Raw genomic sequence first — 19508 nt, 5'->3', positions numbered from 1 at the left:
CTGGCTCGCTCGCCCTCCCGCGCGGACTGAGAAAATTGCAAACCGTGAATAAATTAGCAGGGGAGAGCTGGAAGGCTCCCAGTGTGTGAAGAAAAGGAGCAGGGGGAGAAAAGTGGACTTCGGGACTTGACTCTATTCAGGACGAGAAGAAAGGACTCTATTCAGGACGAGAAGAAGGAATTGTGTCCCGTGGTTCACCCAGAAACTCGCGGTGAGGATAGCAGTGAGGAGAGTGCAGCGCACACGCGTTGCCGCGCCGAGCTGACCGAGTGGAACAGAATAGTAGCGGGCACGAAACAGACCGTCTGGTAGATACAGTAGGTATACGTAGAGGGCAGGGTCTCGGAAAAGGCATTACATTCCAAATCAGGATATGAGCAAGGTCAGCTGCTCTGGTGACGGAGGGTTTGCCAGCGGCAGGCAGGCAGAAGCCAGCAAGAATGCCAGGCATAGCCTAGAGTTGGACTCCGGTGGTGGGTCGGGAGGGGGGGAGGGGGGGCAGGGAAAAGCACCATAAGGGCTACAGACGGTAGGTCAGGCCAGTGGTCTTCAGGAAGTCAGCCGCGACAGTTTCGGGAAGGGGAAGTCCGGTGTCGATTGGGAGTCGTAGGCTTCGGTATCCATCCCGAAGCAGACTTCGGGCGGTGGCCGAAGAGAGACACATGCACAGCAGGTGTGCTACAGTCTCTCCTTGCCCGCAGGGGGAACAGGATTATGAACTGGACCCGCCCATGCCTGTATAATGTGGAGGCAGGCCATGAGGAACCAGTGCGGAAGCGGAGTATACAGGATCCGGTCAGGCCATGGGATCATGTCCGGTAGGGAGCGGAGCAGTTGTCACGACGCGAGTCTTGCGTCGGGGTGAAGTGTCGAGACAGTCTGGGTCGGTACCCTCCGAGAGAAGTCGAAGGGGGTGACGTGGGGGTAGGTAGGTGTGCCCTCCTCATGAGCTGTCTTGGCCAGTCGGTCCGCCTCCTCATTGCCTGGGACACTAGTGTGCGATGGGAGCCAGTGGAGGTTCACCGGGCACCCCGAGTTCCTAAAGGCCAGGGCACCTGAAGAAGAGCCACGGTCGGCTGCATGCCTCCCCCGTTGTTTATGATCAGCAGGGCGGCTCGGAAGTAGCAAAGAATTGCAGCAGGCTGGTTCCTGGGAGCTCGTTTAAGTAAGTCAGCAGACAGGTGGAGGCCAGCCATCTCAGCAGCGATCAAGCTTGCAGAGAAGGAGAGCCGACAGGAAGAAGACAGCCCCAGGGCGGGAACGAAATAGGCTGCTGCCGCCTGCCCGAAGAAGGGGAAGACAGAGCCGTCAAATAGACTAGAATGCGGCCCTCCAAAGCCTCTTAAAGCAGGGAGGCGACCATCTGTCTTATGGCCGCAACTGGAGTCTGTTGCTTGCTGCATCCAAGGAATGTACGAATCTTTAAAGGAGATGTGGTGGGAGGAGGAGGGAGGACCGTGAATGCTGGTGTTCCTCCCATGGTGCCATCATACAACGCATAGAGGCACCCCGTGCGAGAGGAGGGGGCGCCACGAAGCCGGGACCAAAGGTGAGCAACCTCATGAGGTCAACCTCAACCTCAAAACGACCTCAACCTCTCGAAGTGAGATGAGGTTGAGGTGAGGTCGGCTACAGCTGAAATGTTTTTTTGTGAGGTCGGCAAATGAGACCTCAACCTCATGCGCGAGTTTGAAGTTGAGTGAGGCTGTAACTTAGGTCGGCTTGTGAGGTCGAAATTGTCATTGTTTTCCACAGCGATAAAACATAAGGCAGAACGCCTTTCGTAATGCTTGTCGTGTACATTCCTTTGGTTACCAACGCGCACGTACCGAACTGAAAGAGGAGGGGGGGGGGGGGGGGGGGGAGAGAGAACGGGGGGCAAGGTCGGGAAGTGTAGCGCACCAAATGAGCTAGGCTGCAAAAGCTTTCGAAATAAGGTGAAAAAAGATCCCGCCGCCATTCCTAGCGGATTTGGGAAGTAAAGAAAGTGCGCTAACTCCAAGGGTTTCCAGAGCAGTGTGAGTGTGTCAACTTCTCGAAAATAAAGAGAGAAAAAACTAGAATAGTAAAAAAGAGGAACCCGCCAGATCCAGCAACCAAGGCATTGCTCGGGGATGACGGCCCGAGAGAGGAGATTTCAGAGGGGCATATAGAAAGACCAAGCTAGGAAGCAGAAGAGGCGAGCGGTGAATGCCTTGATGAGAAGTCGCCACACGAAGATCCTATATTTTAGTAATTCAAAATTTGTTTTTGCTATTAGTATATGGTACGAGTTAATCCGATGGAAAACAATAAGACGGTAGATCTTAGTTGTATCAGTGCAATTCACTGTTTATTATTATTATTATTATTATTATTATTATTATTATTATTATTATTATTATTATTATTATTATTATTATTATTATTATTATTATTATTATTATTATTATTATTATTATTATTATTATTAGTTTGCTCTCTGTCGCTAGACATTAAACAAATCCTTACCTAAAGAGATGAATTTAATGCGCCCTTCTCGAAGAATCATTGAAGGACAGACAGGTGACTGACAACTGCAATGGAAAAGCATCATCTATCCACGCATAGAAAGGTGGGAGCCATTTGAGGCGAGAACTGTAAGACGGTTCTGAAACCCCGCTGTTTTAAATGCAGTCATAATTTTCTCGCACCCTAGGTGAGCGAGCGCCTTTTTCATCGACATAATTGCTTCTCTGAGGGCCTCCCCTCCGTTTTACAGCCTGCAGCCAAAGTAGCGGGTGCGCCTTTTGTTCGTAAGCTAGCTGTGTGCTCGTTCGGCTCCGCAGCAGTTGTCCGATCTCAACTGACGAACGAATCGCGGAACCGGGAGCCCCTCGCAATTTCTTGGATAGTAAGCGAATGTGCATACCTCTGTCTGTGTTTCGGGGTTTCTTCTGTGGGTTTGTGCGTTAGAAGTCCTCTTGCACACCTGTATTTTTCCTCTTTTCTTATTTTTGTTTTGTGTCGTCATTTACCAGTGCCCCCTCTTGCGTTCGGGCACGCTCGTTACCCCCCCCCCCCCCTTCCTTTTTTTGTTTATCTAGCTTTGGCGGATTCCTGTTCGTCGGCTGCGCGGACTTCTGTCGCTTGTCATCCATGCAGGCATCTCATCGTTTCGCAGGGGGGACACGCCAGTCAGTGCTCGAACTCCTCCTCCGTGTAGGCGGCGGCCCCCTGCTCACCACCCGCTGGCCTTCCTCTCTTCACGGATAATGAGCAAGGGAGAGTTACGTAGTCTAAGAAAAATGAAACAGCTCCCGTAACATGGGATAAGTGTTCACGCTCCATTCTTTCTGTGGGCGTGGTTCTCTCGTCGCGACTAGAAGCTGGCGCCTTAACCCCACGTTCTCACGACGTTGGTGAGCAATCCGAAATCGACACGCTGTGTTCTTCGCCATTTGCCGGGGGCGTCTTTTCCTCTCGCGTTCCAACTCTGAGAGGAGAAGGTGGCGCAGCATCTTTTTGAAGCCGTGGTCGACAACTTTCTGCAATTTAAGACGGAAGTTTCCGTCCTCTACAGCTGATGTCGCCCTTCTTCGAGGTCTGTCGCATTGTTGAGTTCGGCGTACAGTGTAACAGTGCGCTGTTAGTTGTGGTTATGACAGATCTAGCAAAGTAATCGACATATGCCGATGATGATGTGTTAATCACCAAAGCCGGGGAACGAGGGCCTTCTCCGCAGGAATCCAGGTCAGCCTCCGATTAATGAGGCGGCCCAGGTACTTACTTGACCTGGTCCCTCCAGGGTAGAGGCATTCCAGACAGCTTGAGCGTGCTCTTGCCCAAGCTCCCCTAGGGTGTTAGATGAAGGGGTGTTATGGGTACAAGCGTCCCCCGGCCTGGCTCTCGGCTTTTCTAGGGGTGTGTGTAAACCCCGCTGCGCCCCCCCCCCCCTCCCCGGTGGGCCCAAACCCTGGTGGTAGAGAGGGATCGGGAAAGCGTCTGCCAGCATCGCATACGCAACGCAGGAATGTGGGTTCTGCATAGAACGCCGGTGCACTTTGATGCGCTCAACTGAACGTTTTTTTTTTTTCTTTTTTTGTTGGATGCAACGCTTAGTCGTCCATAGCCAAGGCTTTCGCTCGACATTCGATTCAGCAGCTTTGGACCCCTCTAATTTATTAGCTACGACAGACTAAGAAAGGTTCAAGTGATATCATGCACTTGAACCGATTTGAATTACTGTATCTCAGATGAGTGCCGTCTTATGAAGAATCGCCGAATTAAAAGTCCTGTAGTTGGCATAGAATTTAACATTACGCATAGATGTAGTTTCAGAATCACTCTGCATTTTTTCGCACCTTTGAAGGTCTCGGCCCGATTGGCATCTCGAAACCTCTTCAACCAAGATCGACACCGCGCACATTAACCAAGGGAGCTTTTGCACCTCTCTCCGAGCTACAATTTCCAAGGTCAGCAAAGCCGCGCAATGACCCCGAAACCACGAAGAAAGGCCGCGTGATCGCCAGACCGCGTGACTAGCCGCATATAGCATCTACCTCCTTGTATAAAGAACGCGGCAACTGTCCTCGTTGTCCCTACTGCCTAGTTCGGACCCTGAGCTCCAGCTCCGCCTCACCCGAATGGCTGAAGAGCTGACACCGGAACGCGAGATCTTCTGGCCAGCATCTAAAGCGATGTCCCTGTCGGGACCCGATCAGCCTTCCCCTTGTCTAAACTGTTGGGGTTCTAATAAACGTTTTCATCATCATCATCATCTGCCTCCCCGGCCTAGTGCCCAGCGGGGGGGAGGGGGGGGGGGGAGTAGGTGTCATTTCTGTCGGACAATAGACAATGAGTGAATTGTGTAATAGGGAATTAAAATAAATGCTGACAAGACAGTATTTCAACATGGTTGACGACTGGGCAAGTTGGTAAGGGTTCATACTTAACCAGCCAAAGGACGAGACACAGGAAAGAAGAGGACAGGACAAGGCTGTCCTGTCCTTGTCCTGTCCTCTTCTTTCCTGTGTCTCGTCCTTTGGCTGGTTAAGAATGAAGACAGTATTTATGCGGATCATTAACAAAAAGAGCAGTCATTCTTTTTCATATAATCTTCCCACCCGGAACCTTTCAGAAGTCCAAGAATACAAACGGTGTGACACTAACGAATAATCTTAACTGGAAAAAGTTGGCATATAACATCATGATTAGACCTAAACTTGAGTACGCGTGCACTGTTTCAGATCCTCACACAAAAACTAGCATTAATTCTCTTGAAAGAATCAACGCAAGGCTGTTCGGTTTATGTTTTCTAAATATCGCACCACTGACTCACCCTAATGCTTCAACATAGCATACAGTCCCTTGAATCTCGGCGCAGAATATACAAAGGCGAAAATTTTTCTTTCTAGTGAAGAAAAATCAATTGTCAGTGGTTCTTTATTTGTGTCTTAAACCTACAACGACTATGGCAACAAGAAATACACACACTGAATCATTTAACACCTTACTTTGCCAGAACTGACTTCAAATTTTTTTTTTTTCCCGCGCACCATAACCGAATAGTAAAGGTCAGGTTCTTTGTCTTCTTTAATTCTTCTGCACCTCTCCAAGGTGCTCGGCGGTTCGGCAGGCGACGTGCAGTTCACAAACTCACACTGAGATGAAGGACAACGAACTTAATGTAACAGAACCAAAATTAACTTCATATAACGATAATAACACAAAGTAAAGAAAACTTGTTTACAAAAGAGGCAGAGACGCGACACACTTTGCAAACAGACTGAGCGAAAGACTAACTGCGAAATGAGCGCATAGCTCCTTTTAAGACTTCTCAGTCGGGGCCTACCTGCTACGCTGTCCTCTCTGAGCGAGAATCAAACCAGAACCAGAACCAGAACAGCGTAGAAGTTTCTAGGCGCGGAGGAGGAACGGAAAACAGCATAGCGCTGCCAGAGTTTTATGCCTTCCTCCCTCGGCTCGCTAGAATGGTCTCGAATTTACTCGAACATCGTCAGCACGCGCGGCCTTCCCGCGCAAAGTGAGGAGGAGGGCCGGGTCCGTGTGGGGGAATGCACGCGTGACTCAGCCCATGACGACGAGGGCGAGGGGGCGCAGCGCGGTGGCCAAGATTGCGTAATCGGTCGCGTCGCAATCTCGAAGCTTTTGGAAATTTCCATCGCCGCTTTCTGAGGCGCGCGCGCCGAAACATTAGAGAATGGGCCACTGCGGCCTTACATGAATGTAATAAGCTACCGTTATCATCACTCCTTGACATTGATACCTTAGAAAAGGCTGTTCACTGACGCTATTTTTCTACATCTTGGTTTGTATTTGTCTAATGTTCATGTTTATGTACTTAATGTTTTGCCGTTTGTTTTGCAATTGCTACCCCTCCTGTCAGGACCCTTCACTAGGCCTGCAGTATGCTCAAATAAATTAACAATAAGAGTCCTTTCTTTCTCCTCCTCCCTGTAAAGTTGCTCGCCGTTCTTAGCGGCGTCATGTAGGGATCTGCACTATATAGTGCAGGAACGGTTCAACACAATCGTCAGGCTGCACCTGACCACAAGCGGCGTGTTAAACGAGAAGAGACACCTGAAGAGAAGGAAGTTCGCTTGGCCGAACAACGAAATTATAATCAAGAACTCCCTAATTTTGCCTCCCGCCTTTTTGACTGCAGGGGGATGACACATCACGTGGTTTTAACAGCGAGGTCAATAAACAAAGGAGCAGTTTATGCGATGGAAGCATGGGACGTTCTCATGAGTCCATTCTGACCACGACCGTTCACAAGTCTGCGTCTAAACTATATGAACCAACGAATCATTGTTGCATACAAAGGACATCCACCGACATAAAAATTCATCATTCTACTGCGACTTTCTTCGGTGGAGTTTTCTTCTTTCGACAAAAACTTCATCAAGCTCCAGAACTCAACTTGAAAATCTTGAGAGGACGTCATCTTTAACTGACTGATGCGGACTAAAATAGAAACCGGAGGGCTTGATATTGAAACCTTGCATGGCTCGAAAGATGAATTAACCAAAAGTATGGAGAGTTCACTGTATACGACTTTTAGCCGTGTACCAGAGTTGCAAAACAAGCTGTACGAGCGCGTTTGCGAGGCAATAGGGAGACGAAGTCGTTCTAAACGGCTGTTTTTAAAACGCCGAGTTTTCCGATCGATATACGCGCATATCGGCACTATAGAAAGCACTATACAGATCCTCAAGAGGCGCTCAGAGTGCGTGGGGAAGCAAACCCTAGACTGAAGACTTTCAGGCGAGCGGGCCTCTCAACCGATCAAACTGACCCTGAAACATTAAATCTCACGGGCAAGATGGTACCTTCCCATACTCACATATGGGGGCGCCCAAACTCCTAGCCGAGAGTATCAGTAACCATGGCAGAGCTTTGTGCAGCAGCGCGCGCTCAGGCACGCGAAACACAACTCCAGGAGCTGATCGCATTACCAACGCAATCATCCAAAACATTATTAATGAACATCTGAAGTTCTTCTATAACGTTTATCAGTGAGGAGCTTTGGGAGAAAGAATTCCCACTAGAATGGCGACACTCGGAGATAACTATACCAAAATCAGGCAAACCCCTCGCAATTGATGTCCCTAGTCCAATCTCGCTAACATGGGTTTTTGACAAGCTAACGAGACAGTCATCCACACCAGCCGATTGCAAACATACGAGGAGGACAATGACTTTTTCCCCTACACAGTAATCGTACTTCGGTTCTCTACGGCGCAAAATGCGTTTCTCCGCACTCGGCTGGAGGTTCTGCTAAACATTCTCAAACACTGAGAGCACCTCCTGCTAGCCTGGACTTCAATACGACTCACCACTACCATTTTCTTTTAGCTGCAGTGAAAGCTTCACTACGCCATGTATTAGCCAAGGCCGACCTGCAGGCCGCTTGACCTCCAACGAGCAAGAAGGGGGGAGGGGGGGGGATTCAGATGCGAGAGCTCACGAGGGTGCTGTTTCGGGCTATTTGGTTTAACATTGCTAAAAATGGGGGACAGCGCAAAAGCACTCATTCGCAAAGTCGAACCCTGTTTATGAAGTTGTGCGTCGCCATCAGGACACAGAACTGACAGAAGCTGCAAACTCGGGGTACCAACTTTCAGTCAGAGGTGCTATTTCTAGGCCATGCTGGAACGTTCGTGCTACTTAGTTATGAAGCGGGGCTTTGTATCTACCTCGTTCCTGCCAAATTGAATACAATATATCACGGTCCTCCTCACAAGCATGCCTCTGGCAGGTGACATGACTGGGGGGCAGTCTATAGGATGAGTCATAACTCACTTGGCCCGCACTCAAAATTTTGGTGGCCCAAATAAAATATTAGTAAATCTTAAACGTGGATGGACAGTCAAGATTTCCATGCGTTCGCACAGTACTGTGGTGGTTAACAGAGTCAAAGCGTATCTAATTTTTTTTCAGACCCCCCTATCCTCGCGTGGATTTCTAAAGCACCGCCATATCACATTACAGCTATTCGTTGGTGTTCATTAAAGCTTGGAAATGATCGCTAATCGGGCCGCGAGCTCCCAGAAAAACAGCCGTACGTATACGGTGCAGCTAGTGGGAAAGAGAGAGAAACTGAAACACTATTCTTAGAGGGAAATGAGGCAGAACTAGGAGCGTGAAAGAGAGTGATACTCTCAGCTAAACAATGACTCATTATTTTCTCCTTTCTCATTATTTCTTTGTTTTCAAATATCAAAATACTGCTGTTGGAAAAGCCTCATGTGACCTTTCAAACTATACGTTTCACTGTCCATCCACAAAAAACTGAACCTTGTGTATCTCACTATGTTCGTATATACTGTTATGCAAAGTGCCGTAACAGATACGTCTAAGTCCTCCAGAAATGGTCACTGCCGAAGCTTTTGCGTTCTCATTATTGACATTGCTAGAGCATACCATGGTTCTACTTGCATCGTTGAAATAATTGGTCTTTACAACTATCGCAGGTCACAACAGCTCAAACCTGGTTTTGATGAGGGCCTTTTAAATGCTCATAAAGTCACTGTGCTGCTGCCGGGGTGGCATAAGTTCTACTCTTTGTGAAGAGGAGCAAACTTCACATTCCTCATGCAAGCTCGTTTCTTTGTTCTAGAAAGTCTCCATACGAAGGGGTTACAGGGACCGCTTGGCGCAGTTAATTCCATTGAAATCCTGGAGTGCCCTTTCTATGAAGTTTCTATAGGATGAGTTCAGATATCTGCAGTATTATTTTAATTTATTCCGCGGTTGTTGACGTCGCTTCCAGTCGCTACCTCATTTTGGTGTGTTTATTTCATTTTGTTGTTTTCTACTGCCTCGGTTTTATTCCTCCATCCGGCCCGCCGGCACTCCTCAAAAGGAAAATTTTCCAAAATAACAGCGCGAACAAAGGGGACGAAAGGAAGAAAACACAGGGAACAAGCGCTGTTCCTTTCGTCCCCGTTTGTTCGCGCTGTTTTTTTTTTTTTTTTCTCTCTTTCGAAAATGTATCACCAACTCGTCCGCTTAGCTATTCTGTCAAAAGGAAAAGTTGAGACATCCTCTTCCCTCCGCTCAGCACATTCCCTCAGTCCACTGACGTAGTTCTACCGTGCGCAGCAGATTAACAAAGCATAATAGTGTTTAATAACTGAGACACAGCAAACACAATCCTGTTAAAATGCCCTGTTGCTGCACGATATTCCGCGAGTAACAGAGTTAAACCGTCAGTATTTTTTCAAACACGTTTTTCTGAATTTTGTGTTACGGATCAGTTTCGGTTTCGTTCTTGCTATTGCAAATTTCGATCGTTATCGCGCTCGGCCATGCGCGAGTGTGCAGCAGCGGTGCATCTGATGCGCGTGGTAATGGCAAATACATTTGCCCAGTTTCAGTAGTTCGTTGTGTGGTTAATAGACACTATCCGCCTGTAATGAAGGTTTGCTTCTATTTTGTTACCATTTGAGTGCTTTTTCGTCACACCCTGTCGTTACTTGAAAAATACCCGTGGTTGCAACAACCACCGTGGTTGTAATGGTTGTAACGCAGCACACCAAGCGGCGATTGGGCGTTGCCATCGTTTCCATGGCGTCGGAACGAACTGTCAATTACTCCACGGGCTTTGCAACCCAGTTGGTTGTGTGAATCAGTTAACGAGAACGTGTATTTGGATGTCAGCTGGCTGGAGACCTTACGATGGAACCAACTTTGCCAACTACAGCCGTCAATGTCTTCGCTGCACCAGCGTCGCGGAGAAGCATCATGCCAACCGGCTTTCGCGACCGTGTCTTGTTCCTGCTGATGGTGCTCGGCATCCCTCTCATCGTCTTCTTTGATTTTTATTTCGTTGCACCCAGGTTTGTCATTACAACCTGTTGTAGCGATTTTATAACTGTGATAAGGCTCGAAGGAAGCTGGATGCCGCATTAAGTATACGTACGGTGATCACAGTGCTATGCCACTACATCCTAATGTTTGCCGAAATTTTGAATAAGAACGCACCTCAAAAAGCATGCCTTTCCGAATCATGCTCTTTGGTTCAGTACCAAGAAGGCATTTGTTGAGAAGGAGCATGGAGTTACCAATGTTGAGGACAACTGGCAGGATCATCGCCCGCATACAAAATGCGCGGTGCAGCTGAAGAAAACTCCATGTACCCCCGTGGACAAAAGTTGTATACTCCACGCGCTGCGAGAAAACTGCCCGCCAGATTTTTCTGACAGAGAAGCAGTTATTTCTGCGATATGCATAACGTACCCTCCTTGATATACTTGCCATCTTGTCCAAGCAATTTTGTGTGGCACATTTTTTTTATACTGAAAAAATGCAATCGTTGCGGTTCGCGTGGAGTATACCACTTTTGTCCATGCTAGCTTTCCGTGCGTGTGTTATTCGTACCAGAGCATGAATGAGCTCACGCCACACGCCAATGATTTCCTTGCAGGTATCACGAGACATTTGACAACGTGATGTGCATCCATACAGCCCTAGCAACCTTTCTTGTTTTCAATATATACGGAAACCTGTTCAAGCTACTCCGGATTGGCACGGGCGTGCGTGATGTAAAGACACCGTCCGTGCTGATGCCTGGCTGGCGGTACTGTGCTGTATGCGAAGTGAATGCGCCACCACGTTCACATCACTGCAGCGTCTGCAATGAGTGCATATTGAAGCACGACCACCACTGCATGTTTACGGGTCGGTGCATCGGATTCTACAACCAACGGTACTTTGTTGTCGCTCTTCTCTACATGACAGTTGGTAAGCTGTTGCCATTTTTTTTTCAAGAACCTGTGGCTCGTACCACGAGCTGCCTTCTTGTGTAAACTGCATTTGTTGACCACACGCCAGTCCTTTAATCTCATTGCAAGGCTGATACAGCCATAGCTTTGGTACGACCCTAGCCCTAATAGTATTTCCTTACCAGTGCAACAATCAACAAGTAGCTGAGCTCCTGCAGCAAATGCCAAGCTGTGCTGATGTATGTGTATTGCTTTCCAGGTGTCCTCTACAGTCTGTCATACAAGTTTCCCTACGTGTTTGAAATGCTGGGTGGTCTGAATGTGGTTACCATGATTCACATGATGGCCCCACATTTTGGACTTTTACTGGGCCTGTACGACTTCTGGCTCTTCTTGTGCACTATTGTGAACTTGATTGAGCTGGTGGTGCTTTGCCTCTGCGCTTACCTGCTGACAGTAGAGCTGACCTGCATGGCCAGAAACCAGACAACCTATGAAAAGAGCCACGGCATCAAGACCTACAGCATGGGACTGAGGAGAAATCTGCGGGAATCCTTGGGCGCCTTTTGGTTCCTTGTGTGGCTGTCCCCATGGATCAAGTCTCCCGTGTCTGGCGATGGACTCCACTTCGATGGCAGTGTAGTATGCATCAAGGCAGATGGTGAAAAGCAAGAGTGAGACTGAGTCACTCGATTTTTCCTAGCTGGAACTACATACCAAACAGCTGAGCGGTTACCTCAGTGGTTGGCCGCAGTAAAAGGACAAATGCGATGACACAAAAAGACAAGGGCCCTAGCTGTCATAAACCTTCCGGCTACATTTAACGTGAGAAGACTGGACTACAAATTATTTTTCAGTACATTAACGTGCAAAATTTCAGAAGTCATACATTAACCATTCACATCAGCATCATGACTGTTAAGTTTTGACCATTTCTGGTATGCCTGGGGCTTCACATACAAACAGTAGTAGTGTGGGCTATGCAAGATGGTAGGGTATGGCAGCCTTAGGGTACTTCAAACAATCTAGTTTCGACAAGTGACGAGTGGCCACAGTTGTCAGGATCAAACATGATTTACAGCTGAGCAGCTGCTAAGGCATAGTCATAAGAAAACTTGCACAAGCCCATAATTTTTAGCTTACGTTCATGTGCGTGCGTGTGCGTGTGTGTGTGTGTGTGTGTGTGTGTGTGTGTGTGTGTGTGTGTGTGTGTGTGTGTGTGTGTGTGTGTGTGTGTGTGTGTGTGTGTGTGTGTGTGTGTGTGTGTGTGTGTGTGTGTGTGTGTGTGTGTGTGTGTGTGTGTGTGTGTGTCGAAACAAAAAGGTAAGTCTGGCTATGGCTTCATATTTTTGCAAACTCTGCACAAGCTTATTCATTATAAGTACCAACTCGCCCAACAAAGCATCTTGGTCTGCACAAGCTGACCTCTGAGCAATGCTTGGTAAGAAACTGTTTCCAATTTCATCTGTGGCTCATGACCAGCAGCTATAGCTTTTGTTCTTTGTAGAACTAGCAAGCACTTTACCATATCACAGATGGTTATGATGGCCTTTAGCTGCCCACAGTTGTGGATTGAATTTTGCATAGAATTGTGTGTTCGCAGCCACATTCTCATTTTTAGTACATGTGTTACAGACATCAGTAGGAATTAATAAGTTATTTTTGCAGTGCAAATATGACAGAAAAGTGGAGATTGAGGCCTCAGGAGAATATTAAAAGTTATCATAAATACAGTGCAGTCTCAACTGGCCGACCATAGCCGATTCCCCTCCCCTCTCCCAGGTGCCATGCTAGCGCTAAGCTATGGAATCAACAGGTATGTCAATGTTATTTAAACGGCAAAACGTTTCAGACGTGCATGTCGCAGTCCAGCAAAACACAGCCTGCACTATGCCATTCACACTGTCTTCCACAAAGCTGCAGCTGCTGTCAGCGCTGTGCCATCCCTACACACAGTGTTTCGAGCTGCGCAGTCCTTCTTTTATTGTCTTTTTCTCAAACTGTGCCACCTTTATTTCACATCCTTAGCTGCTTTCTCCTTTGCACTTGATTAATAAGCTTTTTATTACCTAGGGGCTCCTTGCCCCTATCTCAAAAGCTGGCTTCTCACAGCAGCTTACAAGCCTGGTGGCAAAGGCTGCTTCGGCTACCTTAAAGAGCTTGGTGAAAAAGGAATTAATCCTGTATGCATTCCATGGTTCTGAATACAGCACAAGTTGCAGTTCGAAGCATTCTTTGATGTCTCCTGCAGGGTATTGCTGGTCCTTTATCATGAAATCGCAAATTTTCCATCGCAGAAATTAAGGACTGGAACACTGATAGCCCTGTCACCCCAAGAAAAATGCATCGTGGAGCCAATAATCTGCAGCATGTTCAAAGCCAACACCACTCCGCACTCAACATCATGAACACTGCTCTGGCCAAGGGGTGTATTAGCAGTCAGATGTGTGGTAACAGGCACAGTCATCGAAGATTTATGGGTCATTAAAGGGCGTGGGTGAAGAGGGATACAGTCTTATTTGAGCCATGTAATTACTGGACCTTTTTTCTTTTTTTTTCATCCTAAAAAGTGAGGTTCAGCATGGTTTATGTAAAATTTCTCACCTAGAGAGGGTCCTTGCTCTGCCATTACAAACTGAAGGTCACATTTAATGCCAAGTGCACCTAATGCAAAGTGCATTAATCCAAGTGTTGTTCAACAAGCAGGATTGCATTAACTATTCTGAGGATTAGCTACTAGCTTGCTTTTTGGTACATCTTGAACCAAAGAAATGTGTTTTGATTTTAGGCATATCTTCCGGGGTGCCAGGGCAAAAGGCAGGCACACCACGGGAACTTTTAATTGGAATCTAAGCATTTCCTAATTGTTCCAAGTTTAGCTGGCAATGTGAGGTGGTATGTCGCAAAAGGACAGCGGTTTTCAAACATCTAGCAGACACGAGGTTTTTATGACGAGCTATCATACTCTGCATCATCCACAATGCAATGCCTCATTACTGATCACAGATTTATACAGGAAGGTTACTTATACATGGTCACAAAGAACTATGAAATCAAATTAATGTGGATCAACCAGTACATTGATACAGCAGGTAGTTGTTATATTGGCGAGGCATCATGGTATAGTGTTTTCATTATCATCGGCTTATGTCCCCTCCAAGACAGAAGCCTCTCCCATATCAACCCTCCCTTGTACTAGCTGCAGCCAACTACGCCCTAAAAGCTTCCTAATCTCTGCTTCCCACTCGACTCTGCCATCTGCTGCAGTGCTTGCCTTCTCGAGATCCACTTATCTTCCCTCGGCATTACATATGCCCTGTCCATTTCTTCTTGATTTTGACATGGACAATGTTGACTTGCGTTTATTGCATGACCCATTTTGCTCCTTTTCTGTCTCTTAGCATAGCTCCTATAATTTTCCTTTCTATTGCTTATTGTATTCATTATTTTTTCTGCTCTCGAATGTATGTAGGCTGTTGGTACAGTTCACAGTCAAAGTAGGCTTGCAGTGCTACGTTCAAATCTCTGTTGTAACTCTGTTGTAAAACTGACGTCTGGCGGGTATGCAGTTTTGCCATCCTTTTTTCATCCTGTAGTCTCGCCGTGTGTGGCAGCAATGCAGAAGTGCTATAGTTAGGTCTCCCTGCACCTATGTAGATCTTTCATATGGTTTTGGTCAAGCATGCAGCCTTTCCACTTGTTTGCGGCACACGCTACATTTTTGGCATCCACTTGCACGTGGATCCTGGCAGTAGACAGGATGGTTTGAGTTCACACTAGAGATACTTCAGCTTGAATCATGCGTGACACCAGCCTTAGCTAGTCGCTACAACACATTTTCTAGTCACAGCTGCTGCCCTATTTCAAAGTGTCCAGATCTATCTATGACATTTTATTTGAGCACAGATGTTTTCTCTGGTTGGGTGAAAGTATACGTGACTTCTGGGAAACTTTTCAGAGCGCCGTTTTCTGCTGAGCTTTGACCGCACATTGTCATGAAGTGAACACTGCCTGGGCAATGCTCTTAGCACATCACACTCAAATGCTTTGTTGCTGAATTTGGAAGTAACGCAGCACTATGAGGTGACCCTCAGCTGCTCTGATTTTTGTATGTTTGTCTCAGGAAAATGGGAACAGTTGTGTGCCAGCCTGATGACCACAACAGTGGTGGTCGGCAGGGATTTTAAATATGTATGGGTGTGTCTCGTACAATAAACACATTGTTATTACACGAAACTGAGTCACCATGTCTTGGCGAGTAGGGTCTCCTTAGAAGAAAGACCAAAGGAATGGCAGTGCATTTATTTGTTTAGTGCTTCTTTATTGTTCATCTAGACTTTTAAATTCTTGTGCAACATGTAAAAATATGGCTCTTGTATATTACAATATAGAGGAAACAGCTCTAGCCATGGACAGTACACCGAGATTGGTTACTCAGAATACCTTCAAGCCCAGTTTCCATATCCCATCCACAGGCTTAGCTGCCACTTGAACAAGTTCAAATGTCCATGCAGAGTGGCGTTGTCTTCAAAAAGGCCTCTTGCAGACAGCGCGCCAACTAGCACAAGGCAGAATGAAGTTAAAAAAGTTAAATGGTTCTTTAAAGACAACAACCCAAATTACTAATATGAGCTTCAACCACATTAAAATATGCCGATTACAGTGATGCAAAACAATTACTTGATATCTTTGGCTTAAGCATACAGCTTTGAAAAGGGATACTACTTATATTTAAGCCACTTGTGTGAAAACTGAAGACCGAGTCATCTCCGCTGTTAAAATCAAATTGCCCACCTTTTACCAGGTATACTAGGCAAAAAAAGATCAAAGGAAATGACTAAATCACAAAAGCTACACTGTGTCTCTCACAAGTCAACAGCCCAGCAAAGCTATGTATATTATGCATTCCCACAAATATAATAATCTCCATTAAGAAAAGGCGCCCATATTTATCCAACTATAGCTTCCCCTTTCTTTGCTGAAAACTGTCCAAAACAGAGGGCTGATGGGTCATCACGAAACAAGGGTGACAATTGTGACTGCAACCACGAACCGCAACTCCTTTTTTAGTTTCTTCAGTCAGGATGCAGCAGATACACAATATTCTCACCTAACTGAGAGGCAGCACTAGGGTTATGAGTGCACCATGAGAATAAAAACGACGAGCACTCCATACGACACGAGAGCAAGGAAGTTGCACACGTCTTCACACCGACTAGATACTGTCTTATTACTTTCTAGCAGAACAAAGCACATGACTACAGAGCAAGGAGCCATGTGCTTCCTTCAATGGCCTTTTGATGCATTTCTTCATTTTTTTTTTCATCAGTTCACATGCAGTTTTTCATGCTTGAAAATATCACATCAGACAGGCTTCGCCACTGATTTCACATTATCTTCCTTGCCATGTCAATGAAAAATCACTTCTGATTTAATCTCTCTGTATAATGTACCGATAATGGAGATGCCACTAGGGTTTTTGGCTGTGGTTTTTCACTCGGTGAGTGCAAGGCACAGTGCTCAGTGCAGATTTAAATATTTCTTAACCCATGAGCAGCTCCAAAATTGGAGGGCGGGTCAGCTTATATTTGAATAAATAGTGGTACCCTTGGTGTGTCTGGCAATCATTACTTCACGAATATGCACTGAGATGGGGATGAAAACAACTCTAGATGAGCAAAGCAACGACTTGCAGCAGCCACAAATGAACACTATGAAAATTGGAACTCGAAATGTCCTAAAATCACTTATGCTGTACCACCAGACTAGTTGGATAAACATGCTTGATTCTGCAACAAAGCATGAAACAATGTCAAAAGATAAACCGAAGAGAAGATGAAACAACAATGCTGTTAATAAAATGCAAAGGCACCCCTCTTTGCCACTTGGGATGTGCAATACCACACATTTAGTACTACGGTCTGCTGACTGAAGCATGTTACCGAACACCGTTAACACCTTGGTCTGTTATCGGTTTCATGCTCTGCTGCTAAGATACACTCCAAAGCTCATTAACTGATATCAAATTTGGGTGAATCAATGAATATCTGCCTGCCCCCAAAACTGCATGTGGCTATCAATGCGTATAAATATCCTGGTTCTGCTTGATCAGTGCCACAATAATGCATCACAGTAGCGCTAACAGCTGTAAAAATAACGGTGCAAATTAAGCCGTCATTCGGTCAAAACATATCCCTGAGCATCAGGGCCTGAGTGGGGCGTAACAAACGGAGCATGGTGTGTGCATGACATCTGATGAGTTAAAAGTAAAACGAAAGTGTGCAATCAACGTCCTGCCCGCACATGGAGGCCACACACCGATGCTCTGTGTTGTTTAACACACACACATTTTTGTCGCAGACGACGGAAGGACATATAAAAATGAGTTGCCCCCAGACTTGACACAGCTTTCCACGCCATCGCAAGCACAGCAGTAAATGAAACGTCAAGAGTGGGCTCTCAGGTTGATGCCACATCTGCCTCCAGCAAGCTTTTTCTCCTGCAACAGAAGAAAAGGAGAAGGGCTTATCAGCTTCTATATCTACTGCCCAGATAGGGTTGTGTAGCTGCTGATATGATAGGGAATAGCGCCAGAGCACACAGGCTGGTGACTATGCAATGTTTCTCAATCACTGCTAAGCACAGACCAATCACCACATGTCATGTGCCTTCTTAGCAACCTTTCATCCTCTGAAATAGAGGGGAATCTTGATGAACCTTTTCAAGAGGCAAGCCTAAGTGACGTGGTTAGGGCAGGCCAGAGTGCAGCTCCCAACCTGCTTTCCTTATTTCTTTTTCTGCTGCATCAACATGTATGAGTTGAGAGGGGGAGAGAAGGAGCATTACTTAGAGTAGACTCCCTTTAAAGCTGAAATTAAAGGGCAAGAAAATTCGTTTCAACAGCACAGGCCCTAAAAGAAAAAAGATGCCAGGATGCTCAGTGTTCATATACATGTTACGTAAAACAGCAGCCGTTTAGAGAGAGGATAATTGCAAATACGCAGAGCATTTATTTCATAATGCATGAAGGAAGCTGAAGACTGGGTGCGAAACAAGCTCGCATTATGTATTATTTGAAAATGACATTGGTCAAGTTCTCTATTTTTTTTCACTACCATTTCTTTTCCTGCTATATCACACAGCAGCTGCTATTTATGTATGTGTGGTTTTTCTGGTTTCCTAAGTAGCTCTCTCATATGTATTACTTTGGTACAATATGTGTTTGGAATAGAGCCACTGGCTCTCTCAATTTCTTGTGACATTCTTAGCGGCAGCTACCCTTTTTCACAGAATAGTCAAGACGCAGGAAATGCTGTTAATTGCACAGGACACAAAGTAACCATTGCGGACAACTTTTAACAGTGATATGTGAGTGCCATTGTAGCATCAAATTTATTGCTGTGCCAGAAAAGCCCCTATGGACAAGCTGCTTATACTATAGAAATGGCAATATATTCTCAGTGATGCTCTTTTACCATGGCCTCCACTGACTCCTTGATATGCTGCACTAATGTGTGGCACAGTGAAATGTATTTCCTTGCCAATATTACGATGTGATCAGTGGTGACATGGTGATTGATTACATGTACATGGAATGTACCACGTTTTTGCACTGATTATAAATTACAAATGCTATCTTACAACCTGCCCCATGTTTTAAACACTTATCAAAATACAATAGGATACACAAAAGCCGAGCTGCGCAAATATTTTGTTGAAATGTGATTTTATGCTTCTGTTAGTAGATTGCTGAATGTTTGCCCAGTTGACGTTTTTTTCTTAAATTAGTGTGCATTTTAACTGTTTTTCCCTTTGTTCCATTTACTTTAAAGCTTATTAGCTAGCTTACATGTGTATTTAATTTTTTGTTATTGAATGTGACTACTGTATGTATGACAGATTTGTAGATTTCCTTCACCACTCGTTTGCTGCTGCTTGTATGGGTTTCCTGGACACTGTCAAGCTGCGAAGGCAGCTTTTATCCGGGAAACACTCCAGTTGAACCTGGAAATAAACTTATTATTGTATTGTATTGTATTGTATTGTATTGTACTTACTGCTGAGACAAGCATTTAATGCATTTCACACAGTGCCATGCCGCCAAATTTAATGGCTCTAGGCAATCATCACCACCAGACCTGGCTGCATCCACAGCAGGAAGCAGGCCTGTCTTATTCATCATGGATGAGCTCTCTCTAGCACCAGGCATGGCCATGTTATCCCAGTGGATTTACAGGTTCCCACCTACAATCCCCAGCTATGCTTTAGGAGGCCATTGGCAACCTTGCCATTACCAGT

The 19508-nt window shown here is 46.0% G+C and overlaps 2 protein-coding genes across 3 annotated transcripts in view; one reads left to right on the top strand and one right to left on the bottom strand.

Moving 5' to 3' along the window:
• The first annotated feature begins 9913 nt into the window (after positions 1 to 9913).
• LOC146198222 (putative palmitoyltransferase ZDHHC24) lies at positions 9914 to 12396 on the top strand. The gene is made up of 3 exons (XM_084593622.1): positions 9914 to 10325; positions 10913 to 11229; positions 11470 to 12396. Exons 1-3 carry the CDS (start codon positions 10165 to 10167, stop codon positions 11886 to 11888), a joined length of 897 nt encoding a protein of 298 aa, XP_084449748.1. The 5' UTR covers positions 9914 to 10164; the 3' UTR covers positions 11889 to 12396.
• Positions 12397 to 15510: 3114 nt separating this feature from the next.
• The window catches only part of Rubicon (run domain Beclin-1-interacting and cysteine-rich domain-containing protein rubicon), a 34455-nt gene continuing 30457 nt past the window's right edge, over positions 15511 to 19508 (bottom strand). For both annotated transcript variants that reach the window (XM_084593620.1, XM_084593621.1), the window contains one exon: positions 15511 to 17709. In XM_084593620.1, the coding sequence (XP_084449746.1) occupies positions 17670 to 17709 (40 nt within the window). In that variant the 3' untranslated portion in view covers positions 15511 to 17669. The remainder of the gene's footprint in view (positions 17710 to 19508) is intronic.

Source organism: Amblyomma maculatum, chromosome 2 (assembly GCF_055883805.1).
Source record: "Amblyomma maculatum isolate TAMU_Amacu chromosome 2, ASM5588380v1, whole genome shotgun sequence".
NCBI classification, from domain to species: Eukaryota; Metazoa; Arthropoda; class Arachnida; order Ixodida; family Ixodidae; genus Amblyomma; species Amblyomma maculatum.
This window is presented reverse-complemented; position numbering and strand designations above follow the sequence as displayed.